Genomic DNA, 16810 nt, shown 5'->3' on the forward strand with positions numbered 1-16810 from the left:
CGTAGTGGTTAAAAAAGGGACGACTTAAATCCCAACTCTACCATTTACTAGCTGTGTGATCTTGGAGAAGTTACTTATCCCCTCTGAGTCTTCATTTTAAAAAGAGGGACAGTAGGGGCACCTGGGTGGTACAGTCAGTTAAACATCCGACTCCTGATCTCAATTCAGATCATCATTTCGTAGCTTGTGAGTTTGGGCCCCACCTGCTTGGGATTCTGTCTCTCCTTCTCTCTGCCCCTCCCCCACTGGTACACGTGCACGCGCGTGCGCGCTCTCTCTTGAACAAACAAAAAACAAAATGTTTAAATAAATAAATAAAGATAACAGTAGCTGGCACACATTAGGTACTACACAACAACATTTGTTATTACTGTTATTATTGTTGTTGTTATTATTATTATTATTATTATAGTATCTATTAAAGTTAGTGATAAGCATACATACTTTTGGGGGAAAAAAAGATAAATTCATGCTCACTCATTCAACATTCAGCCAACATGTAACTACCAAAAATGTGTCTGGGATATGGTCATGAACCTGATAGGCACAGTTACTGTGCTAGACCATTGGAGCTTAACAGAAAGGGCAGGAACCAACTATCTTTCCCTCATCTCTACATACTCCGTGCTCTGGGTGCATATGTTGGTGATGATAGGTGTTATATAGTGATTGTTGAGTTAATGATAATGTAATTATAGGATATTAAACAGGAAATAAGTATTTTGAATATATGGACAGAATTCAACAGATCTATCCCCCCCTCCCCCCGCCGCAAAATGGTATAGCAATGCTACAGGGTAAGTGACTTTCAAGGAATTTGTCCACAAATCTTCAAGAACTCACTAATTCTAGAGTATCCTAAAAGCATACATTTGAATACCCATACCTGGCAGGCTTACTGTAAGGATTAAACGAGATCTTGTGTGAAGTAAGAATCAGGAAGCTGCAGTGAGATACTGATAGCATTCCTCAGCCAAAATGCAATCACACTACATGCGGATGTCTCTGGGGACCGCTTATGAACTAAAATCTCTTACATTAAATATGCAAATGCTTCTGGGTTTAACATCCAAGGTTCAACTTTATGGAGGCTAGACTAATTTCAGGCAAATATAATACTTCCACATCCACCTTGCTTTCCTAACGGTCTCAAAAAAAATGTCACAAAAACTCTGAGAACTTAAGCGAGAACACCTATGACAAAATCTGTGACAAAATCGCTATGACAAAAGTGCAATTTACCATTTATTGCAAAAGAACGTTTCAGATATAATGAAGTTTGCAATCCTCATGTTTAGTGAACGGCCTCAGTCAGAAATCACCATCAGGTCCGCACAAGCTTTAAAGCCACCAAGCTGCGACTCTCGAGCTTTGAAATGCCCACGAATCTTGCTACACAGACGGACTAACATGGCATCTCTCCCAGCACATCCAAACTTCAGCACAATGTCTCCCCACAAAACTACGCAATCCTCCTCACTTCTTTATTTCTGTTAATGGCTATAATCATTCTGCAAGCTACATAAGATCAAAACCTTAAAATCATCCTTTATTATAGTCTTTTGGTGGTATACTTCACTTCAGAAGAACAAATCCTCCAATTACAGAGTAAAATGGTGAAACAAGGGGCGTTACTGATAGGATCAAAGGATTGGGGCAGTATTATTAATTTCGTGCAACAAAAATAACAAAAGGCATAAATCTAGGTTGGAAGAAATACGGAGAGATTTTTACTATTAAAGACAAGATCCTATAAATTGGGAGTTTTCTCATATAAGCAGAGTTTGACTGAACGAAACTTATGTGATCACCCTCTTAGAACCAGGCACTCTGCTAGATGTTTACACTTCATTTCGGTTTGGTATTATGAAAACTTCTGGCATTATCTGGTATTATCCCCAGTCTACAATCGAGGAAATGGGAGTCTTTAAGAGAAGTTCAGTTACTTGTTCAGGGCAAGAGAGCTAATAAGCATCAAGTGAACATTCCAGTGTGGAACTGTCACATTCCAAAGTCCAGGCTATTCTGACTACACAGGACTCAATACTTGTTGACACAATATTATAAGGGTGTTATAATGAAAAACTTTTCTATGGAATATAATTAAGTGCTCTAGAAAAAATATGAACTCTTCTAAGTTAACTATTAAAAAATATAATATAAACAAACACTCTAGTTTAAACATACCTCTGATCCTTCTAGTCATAAATGAGATACAAATCAATAATCCTTAGTTTACAGACAATGATTTGTCAAGGATATAGATATTTCTATTTCCACATACAACATTTGACATAATCCATGGACAGGAAGCAAAGATCTCTCTTAGATCAGTAGCATTAGCAGCTATTTTTTATACAAAGGAGCATATTAATACTGTATGACTGTGAGGACTCGGTTCCAGATCTATGTACTTATGCAAACTCACACTGGATACAATAATTTAGAAACACAAAGATGCCAAATCAGTGCTTCGGAGTAACAGTAGATGCTTTTAGCTACAAAAAGATTAATGATCGTGACAGTGATTACTCCAATAGAAGACGACAACTGGAAGCAGTCCTTCCTACAGATTAAAACTACTATTCCAAATACATACATACATACATACATACATACATACATACATACACAAAATAAAAAAAAAATAAAACTATTATTCCATCAAATCACTACTTACCAGGCATGATTATTTCAAACTCACGCTATCTTTGAGGCATTATGTTTCTGCAATTTTCCAAAAAACTACGATATCTTAGTTAAGTGTGTATAAATTCAGCATACAACCTAAAGTCAACAGATAGAAACTGGTCTCAATTCGCTCTAAATCACAACTTTTCAGCCGCTTCTAAATCTATTAAATAAAGTACATATAAAAAATCGAATACCAGATAAGGCGTGCAGAGCCAGCACACAGAAGCAGTGAGTAAATGTAAGCCCGAATTATCATCCTGGTGCTTCATGTAAATATACTTGGCTGTAATGAATCTTCATATGGCAATCTCTTCTACACATAAAGATTATCAATGTATCACTTTTCATATCACGTCCAAAACAGAAGGTCCTTAACAAACGCCACATTATATAAGCGATGTTGAGGTTTTGTAATTAAAACTATATTATACACACAGTAGAGGGTCCTTTATTCTCCACAGCACTCACCTTTCACATTCTCCAAGATGACTATTTCATACATATTACCCTACCCTGCAAAACCATCTTCAAAAAAGTTTACAGTTTGAGGTATAATTTATATACCATAAAGTTAGCCCAGGTGAGCATACGATTCATTGAATCTTAAGAAAATGTACAGAGCTGTACAGCATCACCACAATCCAAAGTTAGACCTTTACTATCGCCCCAAATGTTTTCCTCTAGTGTCTCCACTCCTACCCTGGCCTCAGGTAACCACTGTTCTTTCTGTATAGATATGTCTTTTCTAGACATTTCATACAAATGCAAACACATAATATGTACCCTTTTATATCTGGCTTCTGTCACTGACAATGTTTTTGACATTCACCTTTGTTGTAGTATTTACCAGCAATTTTTTCCTATCGGAATCGTACTCCACCATATGAATATACCATATTTTGTTTATCCCTTCGTCATTTGATGCACAGCTGGATTGTTTTCCAATTTCTGACTGTTGTGAATAATGCTCTTAAGAGACATTTGCAATTCTTTATGTACACACATTTTCATTTCTTTGGGGTAGGTCTTGTTAGTGGAATTACTGATTCATTTGATAAGCTTGTTTAACTTTTTAAGGAAGAGCCAAACTGTTTTCCAAAATGGCTGTACCACTTACATTTCGAAGAACAGTGTAGAAGGGTTCCAGTTTCTCCACAATACCATGTAATGTCAGTCTTTTTAATTACAGCCCTTCGAGTGGGTGTGTGACAATATATCATTGTGGTTTAATCAGCATTTCCTTAATGACTAACAACACTGAACATCTTTTCATATGCTTCTTGGCCATTTATATTTTCTCCTTTGGTGAAATATCTATTAAAGTCTTTTGCTCATTTTTAATTGGGTTTTTTTCTTTATAACTGACTTGTAAAATTTCTTTATATGTTCTAGATTAAAGACCTATACTATGTTTGTAAGACGTAACTATTTTCTGCCAGTCTGCGTCTTTTTACTTTCTTAAATATCCTCTGGAGTGATAAAGTTTTTAAACATTTTAATGAAGTCCAATTTGTATTTTCTTTTACAATTCATGCTTTTGGTGTCATCTAAGAACTATTCCTGACACAAGATCATAAAGATTTTCTCCAGCGTCTCCTAGAATTTTTATAGTTTGGAGATTTTACAATTACGTCTATGATTATTTTGAGATAATTTTTGTGTATGGTGTGAAGTATACACAACCATACATCCAAGTCCATTTTTTAAACATATGGGTATCGAAGCACCATTGGTTGAAAAGACTATCCTTCCCTCATCAAACTGTCCTGATACTTTTTTAATAATCAGGTGATCATAAATGCTAAGGGTTCATTTCCGGACTCTCATTTCTGTTCTATTAACTATCATGCTTAGTCTTATGCCAATCACTGTCTTGACTAACGTAAATTAAAGTAAGTTTTAAAATTAGGTAGGGCAAATCTTCTATTTCCTTTGTTTTGGCTATTCTAGGTCCTTTACATTTCCCTATAAATTTTAGGATCTGCTTGACAATTTCTACAAAAATGCCTACTAGGATTTTGATAGGGATCTGGTTGAATCTATAGGTCAGTTTGGGAACCACTGTCCTCTTAACAACATCCAATCTTCCAATCTATGAACAGACTGTCTCTCCATTTATTTAAATCTTCAGCCACCTGGGTGGTTCAGTCAAGGTAAGCCTCTCTAACTCTTGATTTCGACTCAGGTCATGATCTCACAGTTGTGAGATCGAGCCCTGTGACTGGCTCCATGCTGAACATGGAGCCTGCTTAGGATTCTCTCTCTCTACCCCTATCCCGTTCGTGCATGTGTGTGCTCTCTCTCAAAATAAATACAACTTTAAAACATTTATTTAAATCTTTAATCTTTTTTTTTTTTTTTTTTAGAGAAAAAGAGTGCACGAGTCGGGGAGAGGGGCAGAGGGAAAGAAAGAATCTTAAGCAGATCCAGGGATCATGACCTGGGGCAAAGAGTTGGACGCTCAACTGGCTGAGCCACCCAGGTGCCCCTAAATCTTTAATAACTCTTAGTAATATTTTGTAGTATAAAAATCTTGGGTGTTTTTTTTTTTTTTTAATATCATTTACTTATTTTGAGAGACAGAGAGAAAACATGCCCAAGCACTGTAGGGAGGGATAGTGAGAGGGAGAGAATCCCAAGCAGGCTCCACACTGTTAGCACAGAGCTCGAGGCAGGGCTACAACTCACAGACTGTGAGATCATGACCTGAGCTGAAACCAAGAGTCAGCTGGTTAACTGAATGAACCGACCCGGTGCCCAGTGATTCTTTAACAAAAAAGAGAGAGAAAGAGAGAGAGAGATTGAGATTTTATTTTTACTTATTTTTTTTATTTATTTATTTATTTATTTATTTATTTATTTATTTATTTATTTTGAGAGAGAACACGTGCAAACAAGGGAGAGGGGCAGAGGGAGAGAGAGAATCCCAAGCAGGCTCCATGCTCAACTCGGCACAGAGCCCAACATGGGGCTCAATCCCACAATCCTGGGATCATGACCTGAGCCACAATCAAGTTAGATGCTTAACTCACTAAGCCACCCAGATGCCCCAAGATTTTATTTTTAAGTAATCTCTACATCCAATGTGGGGCTCGAGCATACAACCCCAAGATCAAGAGTTGCATGCTTTACCAACTGAACTAGCCAGGCACCTCATCTTTTGTTAAATTTATTCCTAAGTATGTATTCTTTCCGATGCTACTGTAAGTAGATTTTTTGTTTCTTTCACATTCAGATTGTTCCCACTACTAAACTGTTATTTTTGCCTCAGTATGTAAAACACGTAGAAACTATTAGGCTGGAACATCAGAATTCTCCTGCACTGAATCTATGTACCTACTTGTCTCTACATCCATGTTCTTCCTTCTTCCCCCCTTTCAAAATTGAGGAAGGGATCCCTTTTCTTTTAAGTCCATTCTCTGTGCAGTTGGGCTCCTGAACAATCTTGTTTTTTCAACGCTTCCTTCATCTTCCTTTCTTCCCTTTTTATCCTAACAACTAAAATCATGCTGCAGTATGTTTTATACTAAGAAAGGAAGGAAGGAAGGAAGGAAGGAAGGAAGGAAGGAAGGAAGGAAGGAAGACTTCCTGTATATCCTCATACACCTCTAGCTTCTACCCCACGTCTGTTTTCCTTTCACCTGCAAACAGCTTTCAAACACTATCTATACACTCTGTCTCTAATTCCTGGGCCATCGGGTATCCCTCAAGTCACTCAAATCTAGTTTCCATCTCTACCAGTCCATGAAATTGGCTCATCAAAGTTACCGATGACCTCTAGGCTGCCAAATCCAATGGCCATATTTCTGCCCACATCTTCCCAACTTCTCAGCCAACCAAACTCAACACAGTTAACTATTCTTTTCCTCCAATACTTGCATTGCTTGGCATCCATGGCATGGTCCAATATACGTTCCCAATTTCCCTACAACCACTCTCTGACTGTCCTTCTTAGCTTCCTTCCTAGCAGCCTTCCAGTTTACCCAACTTAGAAATGTACTGCATTCCTCAGGGTTCTTTGCATTTCTAGTCAGTCTTTTTTCTTTCCTCCCTGCCATCTCTTCCTTCTCTTCCTTCCTGATTTCATCTACGTTCTTGGCTTTTAAGTGTCATTGATAATCTTCAAATGGACATCTGCAAGCCAAATATCTTCAATCCCCTCTGGTAGAGGCACCCCTGACAATCTCGCAGCATTCTAAGAGCCTAGGACAACAACAAAAAAAACAAAAAAACCCTCCTGAATTCACGACTACCTTTCCACCACACACCAAACCACCCGCCCCCCAGAACCCATTCCTCTCCCAACCGTAAGAATAGTGACTTCCCGCAACATCTCTGAGTTCTTCCTTCTCCCTTATGTTCCATATCCAATCCATTATCATGTCCTCCTATTTTTACCACCTCAAAGTATCTCCACTATGTCCACTCCTCTCCATCCACTGCCACCGCACTACTGTTAAGCCACGGTCATCTCCCATCATCTCCCATCTGAGCTACTGCATATCCACTGGCCAATCTGTTTCTGTTTGCTCTTCGCTCTACACAGCAGGAGAATCTTGAAAAAACAATACAGCTAGGGGCGCCTGGGTGGCTCAGTCAGTTGGGTGTCCAACTTCAACACAGGTCATGATCTCACCACTCGTGAGTTTGAGCCCCCCATCGGGCTCTGTGCTGACAGCTCAGAGCCTGGAGCCTGCTTCTAATTCTGTGTCTCCCTCTCTCTCGGCCCCTCTCCCACTCCCACTCTGTCTCTTTCTCTCAAAGATAAATAAACGTTAACAAAAAAAAAAATTAAAAAAAAAACACCCAACAATATAGATGATGCTACTCCCTTAACAGAAACTTCGCATATTTAAAATCCAAACCCCTTACCGCTGGGTACAAGGCCCTGCAGTGTGTGGTCCCTGCCATGTTCTCCCCCTGCCCAAGGGCTCCAGCTTCTCACTTCCTCAAACACATTAAGCTCTTCAAACTTCAGGCCCTTCCCATGCTTTCCCTCCATGTGAAACATCTCATTCTCGCTCCCTTATCTCCATCCATTTCTCCTCAGAGGAACCTTCCCTTACAACTAAGTAGGTCCCCAAGTTGGCAGTGATTCTGTATTAACTATACACGGTTCTTTTCCTTTTTAACATTAGCATAATCCATGAAGGCAAGAAAAATTCCTGATTTTTTACCACTGTTATATATATATATATATATACACCCTGAATATAAATAGTAGCCATTAAGAAGTATTCATGAAAACATACGAAACTGACTTAAGACAAACATTATGTTTGGCATTTCACAGGCCTGTCTGCCCGTCCTCAAAACTTTCTTAACATAGATGTCCATGGGATGAGCCTGACTAAATTGGAGGAAGGCTAGCAACCTCAAATTACATGCAAAATTTTGTGTGATTGTATTTTTTAGACAGATGTCGTGTAGGTGCACCAGCATTTCAAAGGAATCCACAACCCAAAAGAGGTAGGAGCTACATGATCTTATAAATTCTGGCTTCATCATTTAAGAAGGTAGATTCAAATTCAGCATAAAGTCAATTCTTGAAACAAAACGAAGAAAAGATACAGTATTTTTTTTTAAAGGCCGAAGTCCTATTTACCAAATTTCAATGAAACTTAGTGTATGGTATGAATTTAAAAAAAGATTTCTGAGCTGAACTTATTACATCCTGATTTTTATGTCACACATATATATGCAACTGATCAGACGAGATTATTTTCTTTTAATGTTTATTTTTGACAGGGAGAGAAACAGAGTGCCAGTGGGGGAGGGGCAGAGAGAGAGAGAGGGAGACACAGAATCCGAAGCAGGCTTCAGACTCTGAGCTGTCAGCAGAGCCCGACGGGGGGTTCAAACTCCCAAGCTGTGAGATCATGATCTGAGCTGAAGTCAGATGCCCAACCAACTGAGTCACCCAAGTGCCCCCGTAGATTCTTTTATAGAGGTAAAGGAGGGAAAAGATGAATGAAGATGCATCTATATCACAGGAAAGGCTACAGACAATGAAACCTATATGAGGCAAAAGGTGATAAATGCCAAGTTTTATCACCCATTTCAAATTCTCACTGGCCAAATATCTAGGGACCTTACAAACTTTTCAGCAGTTCCCTCATGTACACAAAGTCCCTTCAGCATTCCAGGCTGAGATTCTCCTCATCAAATCTCCAAAACTTGTAAAAGAAATCAATTCTACTGTTAAAACAGTGGACAACTAATTTCAGGACTGTGCACTATGTTCTTAAGGGTGTGGCTGGACACAGTGGCCATTTCAACACTCTAACACGTTTCTTTGAAAAACCCAATCCAGCGGTGCTGAGTCGATTAAGCGTTGGGACTCTTGATTTCCGGCTCAGGTCATGATCTCACAGTTGGGAGGCAGAGCCTCCGGGACAGGGACAGGGACAGGGACAGGCTCCACGCTGAGGGTGGAGACTGCTTAAAATTCTCTCTTCTTCAGCCTCGTGAGTGCCACCAGCTCATGCTCTCTCAAAATAAATAAACAACCATTTAAAAAAAAGAAAAGAAAAACCCAATCCAACCTCTTCAGGCTGAGAAAGAAAATCCAGACATTAAGTGATCTGTTCAAGGTCACAAGGCTGGCTACAGACAGGACTGGAACTTGCCTCCCGTGTTTAGAGCTCCTTATACCGGCCTGTATGCTCTTCCACAGCTCCATCAAAATGCTTAGCATGAATTCCCAAAATACTAAGACACTAACTCTGAGCTATTCATTTAAAAGGAAAAAGAAAAGGCTAAAACTAGCAATGATATAGGAAAAACAAATTTAAAAAGCAAATAGGATACTACAGAAAACCATTAAGTGTCACTTCTGTCACAAACAGTATGCTTTTCAGCTGTATATAGGAAAGTGTCTGATTAAGGCAAGACTGTTTTTGTAGTTTGTTGTAACTGTTTCAATGATCCAGAAATTACAAATGAAAAAGAAATCACTGCTCCAGAACAACAAACCTGACATTTATTGTATTAAGTTTATAACTTTCAGTGAACAAATGAGGCTCTCTTCCCTTACTTTAATACTATCACTAATGAATAAATCTTATAATTGAACACATTTCAAGAGAAAAGCAAAATGGTTTATGTGTCACGGTTGTCATTTTCACCCATTAAATTAATGTGTTACTCAAATATTCTACCAAGATGTTGCTCAACACAAATGATCTAAGACATTTCTTCAGCTTCATTAATAGGGATACACTGGTTAGAACCTTCAATAAAAGAACCATTAATACTAGAACCTTTTCTCAAACTATTACGCACTGAAAACTTGTATGTAGTTTTAAAACATTTCCCAAAGTAGGGGCTCCAAGTAAAAGCTAAGAAAACATACTGATTAGTGTGGTAGCATACTTTCCCTCGTCTTTAAAAAATAAAATAAATTATTTCTAGATAAGGTGATTTTCAAGTCAATGAATTTTTTTTGCTCAGCAAAGAGCAAAACTCCTCATGATTATATCCTATGAACCAAATTTTTCTCCACCCAGTCCTGTTCCTCTCTGTTGTTGAGCATAATTCTATAAAGCTGTAGCTCATTCACTTTGTCTACTGACAGTCTCCAAAAACGAACCTTTCTTTAAAAAAAAAAAAAAAAAAAGTTTATTTACTTATTTTGAGAGAGTGAGAGCTCCTGTGAGCAGGGGAGGGGCAGAGAGAGAGGGTGAGAGACTCCAAAGCTGGCCCTGAGTTTTCAGCACAGAGCCCAACGAGGGGCTCAATCTCACAAACCATGAGATCATGACCTGAGCCAAAACCAAGGGTGGGACGCTCAACCAACCGAGTCACCCAGGCACCCCCCAAAACAAACCTTTCAACTCAGAACAGGACTGACTCTACCCTTCCAACACCAGGGTAATGAACATACTTTAAGATGTCTGCCAGCTGTAGTAATATAAAATTGTGTGTCTGTGTGCATAGGATACCAACTACAAGAATCTTCCTATTTCTCTTAAGTGGCTGTGTCTCAAGACATCATCATACATGAAACTAGTGACCATGCAGAGAAGGAAATCCACACATAACTCAAAATCAAACTATCTTAAATCTCCACTCTTTAGGAGAACTATGGGCAAACCAAGCACATGAACAGTGAAAGTAAGAAAGAGCTGAAAGGTAACAAAGAATAACGGTAAAGGAGAGACACTTTATTCACGAACAGATGATTTAACTTCTCTGCCTATCAGGTGCCTAGTTAATAAATAAAAAATAATACACTTTACAGGGTTGTTGTAAGCATCAAATGAGTTCTTACATGAAAATGATTTGCCCAGTAAAAGAAACATAATAGGCACTCAATAAATGCCAGCTCCTTCCCCCTTCAGTTCTCGGCCCTCTGTTCTTTGTTTTCTACACTCATTCTCACAGATGACTCAGCCTTCTCATGACTTTTATTAACAAATGCTGAAAACTACTACATCAATCAAAGCCCTGATGTGTACATGCATGCCCACAGTGTAAGAAGCTGCCTGCCCCCCTAGCCCCAAAATACTTAGGTGAGAAAAGCAGAGAAGACACCCCAAATATCTGAATTTCACCGTAAGAACAAGCACTCAGTGGGGACAAACATCCGTAAGTTTCCAAATATCTCCTGAAGATTTCCATTGCCATTTCAAAATGCCAGAGGTCAAATTGCCAGTATCTTTTACCTAAAACCAGACTCTTCCTGCCCCCTTTTTAGGCGGTGAGTAGAATCCAACAAAGGATAATCCTTGCTCTACCCTTCCCTCATCTAAATATCACTAGGTAGCCCAGGCCCATCAAATCTACCTTCATAATTTCTATGAAGTTCTAGCCTCCTTTGCTGTTCCACAGTTACCACCAGAGTCCAGGTGAGGATGTCTCGATCTCAGCACCACTGACTGGCATTTGGGGTTAGATAAATCTTTGTCGGGGGGCTGGCCTATGCACTGTAGGATGTTTAGTGGCATCGCTGGCCTCTGTCTGCTAGATGCCGGGAGAATTGCTCCTTCCCTAAAAGTTAGGACAACCCAAAATGTCTCCGAACAGCGCCAAATGCCCCTGGGAGATAAAATCATCCTCCCCGGTGTCTCCCCCACTCCTGCATTTGAGCACCATGGCCTCGCTCCTCACCATTCTCAACAGAGAATGTGTTCCCAAATTCATCTCCAGCTTCTTCCCTCTAACTCCTGCTGCACAGATCTAAAGGCCTTGTTAAGCATGGCTTTTATGAGTCATTTCTCTTACACTACAACTCCCTGTTACCTTCACAATTAGTTCAAAGCTCTCCACCCAGCCTTGATAATTTGGCCTCAATTAAACATTATCCAACAAAGCACCTAACATAGTGTCTAGCCAGCAGCCCTTCAGTAACAGACCTGTTCATCCAGATCTGTTTCCTATTGCACAGCTGTTACCCTGGTTGGAATGCCCATCACCCAGGATCCATTCCAGACCACTGCAAAGCCTCCTCCTCACCCCCCACCCAAGGTCAAAAACCATTAATGAGTCTCCACTGCTTACTGAAATATGAAATCTTCTGCCTTCTTTAGGGTCTTTCTCAGTATGGTCTCTTTCTAACTCTATGTTCCATTATCCCCCAAATATACTGCAGCTTCAGCAAACCTTAAATCTGCTAGTTCTTGAAAAGGCTCCTCCCCTTTCCAACTTCGGTCATGTTTTTTTCTCTGTCTGAAAGTCTTATCCGTCCCACTGCCCTCCCTCCATACTAATTTAATGTCCATCTCAAGTCAAGAAGGCTTTCCTGACCATAACCTCTTCTGCACCTCTCCTACGGTATTCACATGGGTGCTTCATGTTACACACGGGTATCCCTGTAATTTACAAGGTCCTTGAGAGCTTCTTACTCCTCTTGTGATGGCCTGCAACACCTAGTCCAGTTAAGTAACTCACTCAATATACAGGAGCTGACCCAAATGTATCTCACTTAGAAAGCAACAAAGGACTGTCTTCAGACAATCCCAAACTCTCTTAAAAGAACTAAATCCAATTCCCCTTTTAGCTCACATTTTACACTTTAGGCTGATTTTTAAGTAAACTGCCTTCAAGATATCCATAATACTATTTAGTATATATTACTGTAAGAGTTCTGCTTCAGCAAGTTCCTGCAGCTTCCGACTTGTAACTGAATCCTGAACATTTATGGTATTTATGCCCTCTCTTTATACAAAAAGGCAATAGAAATTTCTTTTTGAATATTAATAAACCTGAGAAAAACACAAAAATAACTTGGATTAAACATATTTCAAGCAAAGGGTAATGCTGATTTGTCTATCCGAAATACTACTAAATAATACATTAAAAGTCCTAAAGTCTTCATGCACTATTAAAAATACAAGTCAGTTTAGGGGTGCCTGGGTGGCTCAGTCGGTTAAGCGTCCGACTTCAGCTCAGGTCATGATCTCACGGTTTCTGGGTTCGAACCCCACGAGCCTGCTTCAGATCCTGTGTCTGCCTCTCTCTCTCTCTGTCCCTCCCCTGCTCACACTCTGTCTCTCTCGAAAATAAATAAAAACATTTTAAAAGTTAAAATATATATATATATAATTAAATATATATATAATTAAATACATATATATACACACATGTCAGTTTATTTCGGCTCCCCCTCCCCAAAAACATAAACTAAAACAGAACTTGGGAAGTTTCTCCTTAATTTTAGTTCCTAAATGACTTGAAAGTATGTTTTGTTATTGCGACAAAAAAGGGAATATCATTAATGAGCACGTTCTGGCTAAAAGTCTAACCCCAAAGCCATCGGAGGAAGTAGAGAACCCCACACTGCCACCACCATTCTTGTTAGCAAGGGTTGGCAAACTACAGGCCCTGTTTGGTATGCTCCTGAGCTAAGAATGGCTTTCACCTTCTTAAAGAGTAGCAAAAACAAAAACAAAGAAGAATGTTCGGCCGTAAGTAGCCGGCAAAGCCTAAAATATTTACGTTTTGTCCCTTTATGGCAGCGTGGCTTTGAGACTCCCAGCTGTCGTTATCTAAGACACCCAACTTTTCCTCCCAAGGTTTTTTAAAAAGCATTATGACACACACAAAATTATGCAAAAGGACAGAACTCCTTCAACTTGGTCATAGTTCATGCACAGGTTAACTTCCAAAACAGAGACCTTTATGGACATTTTTATACTTCCAGAATTGTTGGAAGAAACCTGACTCTCATTCTTTAGATGAGCAACGCTTACACTAGAAGAGTGGAAGTGCCTGGCCCAAAGTCACACTGCCAGTTCACAATAAAATGGGGTCAAAGACCCAGGCCTCAAACCTCCTGATTCAGTGCCCTCTGGGGTATACTACATTATACCCATGCATCCGGCTTTAGGTTTTGGAGAGGTGGGTAACCTGGCTTGGATCATCACAAAGATGAAAGCTTAAAAACTGCTCCCGATATGCTGTTTGGACAGACTCTTACCAGCAGCGATGAATCATTAAACAGAGTAACAATAATGTTCACCACATAAATTAGATAAGAACTTCTAGGAAACCTTCCATTTTAAAAACAGATGTGATAGAGAAAGCTTAAAATGTACTCTGCTTGCTCCTCTAGAGCTGCGGATCTGATTGAGGCAAACAGGCACGTCTGACTTCCAGCTGCTCAATACTTACTTATCTCCCAACCCCAATCCCTAAGTTCCACTAAATGTTACCGAATGTGCATCAAAAAACTGTCCAGTTTACATCAGCTACACGTTCTATAGTTAATTACAAGTTCTTTCCATATCTACTTGCAAACTACTAGCTATAAATTCAAATTTTTGATCTCCCCAAGAATTCAGCTTCCTTAAGAAAAAGGCTTCTTCGATTCCTACAAAACCCACTTTGCCTCGCCCGCTGGCTTATTCAAGAATTTAAAAAACATTTTACCTATACTGATAACTTTACTACTCTGCAGGATCCGGAGAGCTATGTTATATATCAGGATCTATGATTCAAAGAAAGGCATGGTAACAATCCGATATCCTTCATCTGAAGTTGCTCTTCCAGTTGTGAAAAATACAGATTTTGAGAGGCAGCCGAGAAATACTGGACTTAGGTTCTTGAGCGATAATACACAGACCTCCGCCCCCCACCCCCAACCGTATCTCTGCGTGACTTTTGTCCTCTAACAGCGACCCCTCCCCCTCGGCCGCGCCGCGAGTCCGGGCCACCCGGGCACCTGCGGCCCCAGCCTGCAGCTGGGGAGTCCGGGGGCACAAGCCCACGGCCGGCGCTGCTGGAAACGGCGCCCACTCCCACCCCCTTGGCGGCGGGCGGCTGGAGGCCGGAGCCGCCGGGAAGCGACCGGTCGGCGGCCGGCAGAGCCCCGGACGCGACCAGAGGCGAGGGCGGCGGCGTTACCTGGAGGACCACGTCGTTGGGCAGCTGCGCGGCCCGGAATAGCTCCAGCACCCGCCCGTTGGCCGCCACCTTCTTGGTGCTCTCGATGTCGCAGTAGGAGAAGAGATCCGAGTAGTATTTCTGCTCCGCATCGCTCAGCGTCAAGCCTTCCATCTTCGCCTCCGGCTCACGGCCGCCCCGCCCCGCATGCAACACCCGGAGCCCGGCCCCACGACCCCGGGACGGCGGGGGCTGTGCGCGGCCCGGCTTCCTCCTCGCCCCGCGAAGCCGCGGGGGAGCCCCAGCCCCGGCCTCACGCGCGCGGGGGGCGCCCGAGCAACAGGGCCGGGAGGTCGCGAGGAGGGGGCCCGGCTGGGCTCGGCGCGCCGCCGCCTGCGAGGCCCCGCGCAGTCCCGGGCTCGGCGCGGCTCCGGCTCCGGCTCGGCGGCCGCGGGGAGGGCGCGGGGAAAGGAGGCGGGGGCCGCCGCGGCGCGAGGCACAGGCGGACTCCGCCACCGCCCCCGCCGCGGGTTCGAGTCTCCCCGGCTCTCAGCCGCTTCCCCCCAGACTTCCCGCCTCGGCTCCCCCTTCCGTCCACGCCCCCCCCCCCCCTCCGGAGCGGCGGCACTTCCCGGAAAGTTGTGGGGCTTCGAGTCTAAAGTTTCGGGGGCTCTGAGCTGAGCGTGGCCGCCGCTCCGCCTCCCTCCGCCGCCATTTACTGCGCCCCGGCCCGGCCCCCGACGCGCCCGCACCAGCACTGACAGCGGCGGCCGCGCTCCAGACCCGGATGTGAGGCCGGGAGGAGAGAGCGCGAGAGGGAGAGAAACACCCACCGGGCTGGCTCGGCTGCTCCCGGGAGAGGGGGGCCGCAGCGCCCCCTGGTGGCCGGAGCCCCGCGGCGGAGAGCCGCCCCCAGCCCCGGAGGGAGGAGCTGGGACCCCGGGGCCGCGGACCAGGGGTCCACGGCAAGCTGCTCACTAGGACCTGGGGAACTCAGGTACGGGTTGCAGTTTAGATTGTTTCGAAGCTTCTGGCACTAAAGGTTTCATTCATAAACGTTGACTGAAAGGGGAACATTGTTCAGGTTACTATGATTGTATCTGTTGGTACCTTTGTTGTTACCTTCTAGATGTCAGATGTTTCTGAGGATAAATGCAATATTTCTATGTGCTCTGAAGAACTATGAAGATTCTATCTGGGAACTTTCATAATGACTCTAACACTGAGGCTTAACTCCCACTCTTACTCCAAGCATGTTTACCTGAGAAGCAAAATTTGATGAATAGAGGGAAAAACTGGCAAAGTTTTCTTCTATATGCAAGGTAGTTCTGGTCCCCGGGAACTTAGTGCCATAAATGTATACCAACACCTCTGTAAAGTCGCGTAGGCCCTGGGCTGACCTCAGGGGCTCCTGCCACTCCTAATTTTCTCCTTTACGAAAATCCTGCCCTGTTCTGATCGGTCCCGATCAGAGCAGAGTTGTAAGATATCCGGAGTAGAATATCTTAAGGGTTTATACTTAGGAAATATTTTAAAAACAGTGGTTAAGGCTATTTGTTATACAGGTTTTTCCATTTGGGCTTTTATTGTGTCTTTTAGACGTTGCTCCCTAGAGTTCTGATCCTATAGATGGCCCATAGGAGGAAATTATTACAGGTTCCCAATCCTTTATCCAAAATTCAAAAAGCGCTGAAAATCCAAAAGTTTTTTGCAGCGCTTTGGCAGCAAAATCTTCTCTGCCTCATTTGGAGGCCTTCAAATCTTAATGCACATGAAGCTATTTATAATCTTA

The 16810-nt window shown here is 42.2% G+C and overlaps 1 protein-coding gene across 5 annotated transcripts in view; it reads right to left on the minus strand.

The window, feature by feature from the left end:
* The window catches only part of REPS1 (RALBP1 associated Eps domain containing 1), an 87598-nt gene extending 72308 nt beyond the window's left edge, over window positions 1-15290 (minus strand). For all 5 annotated transcript variants that reach the window (XM_042939956.1, XM_042939955.1, XM_042939954.1 and 2 more), the window contains exon 1: window positions 15040-15290. In XM_042939956.1, coding sequence (XP_042795890.1) covers window positions 15040-15192 — 153 coding nt within the window. In that variant the 5' untranslated portion in view covers window positions 15193-15290. The remainder of the gene's footprint in view (window positions 1-15039) is intronic.
* Window positions 15291-16810: the final 1520 nt, after the last annotated feature.

The sequence above is a fragment of the Panthera leo genome, chromosome B2 (genome assembly GCF_018350215.1).
Source record: "Panthera leo isolate Ple1 chromosome B2, P.leo_Ple1_pat1.1, whole genome shotgun sequence".
In the NCBI taxonomy this organism is placed as follows: domain Eukaryota; kingdom Metazoa; phylum Chordata; class Mammalia; order Carnivora; family Felidae; genus Panthera; species Panthera leo.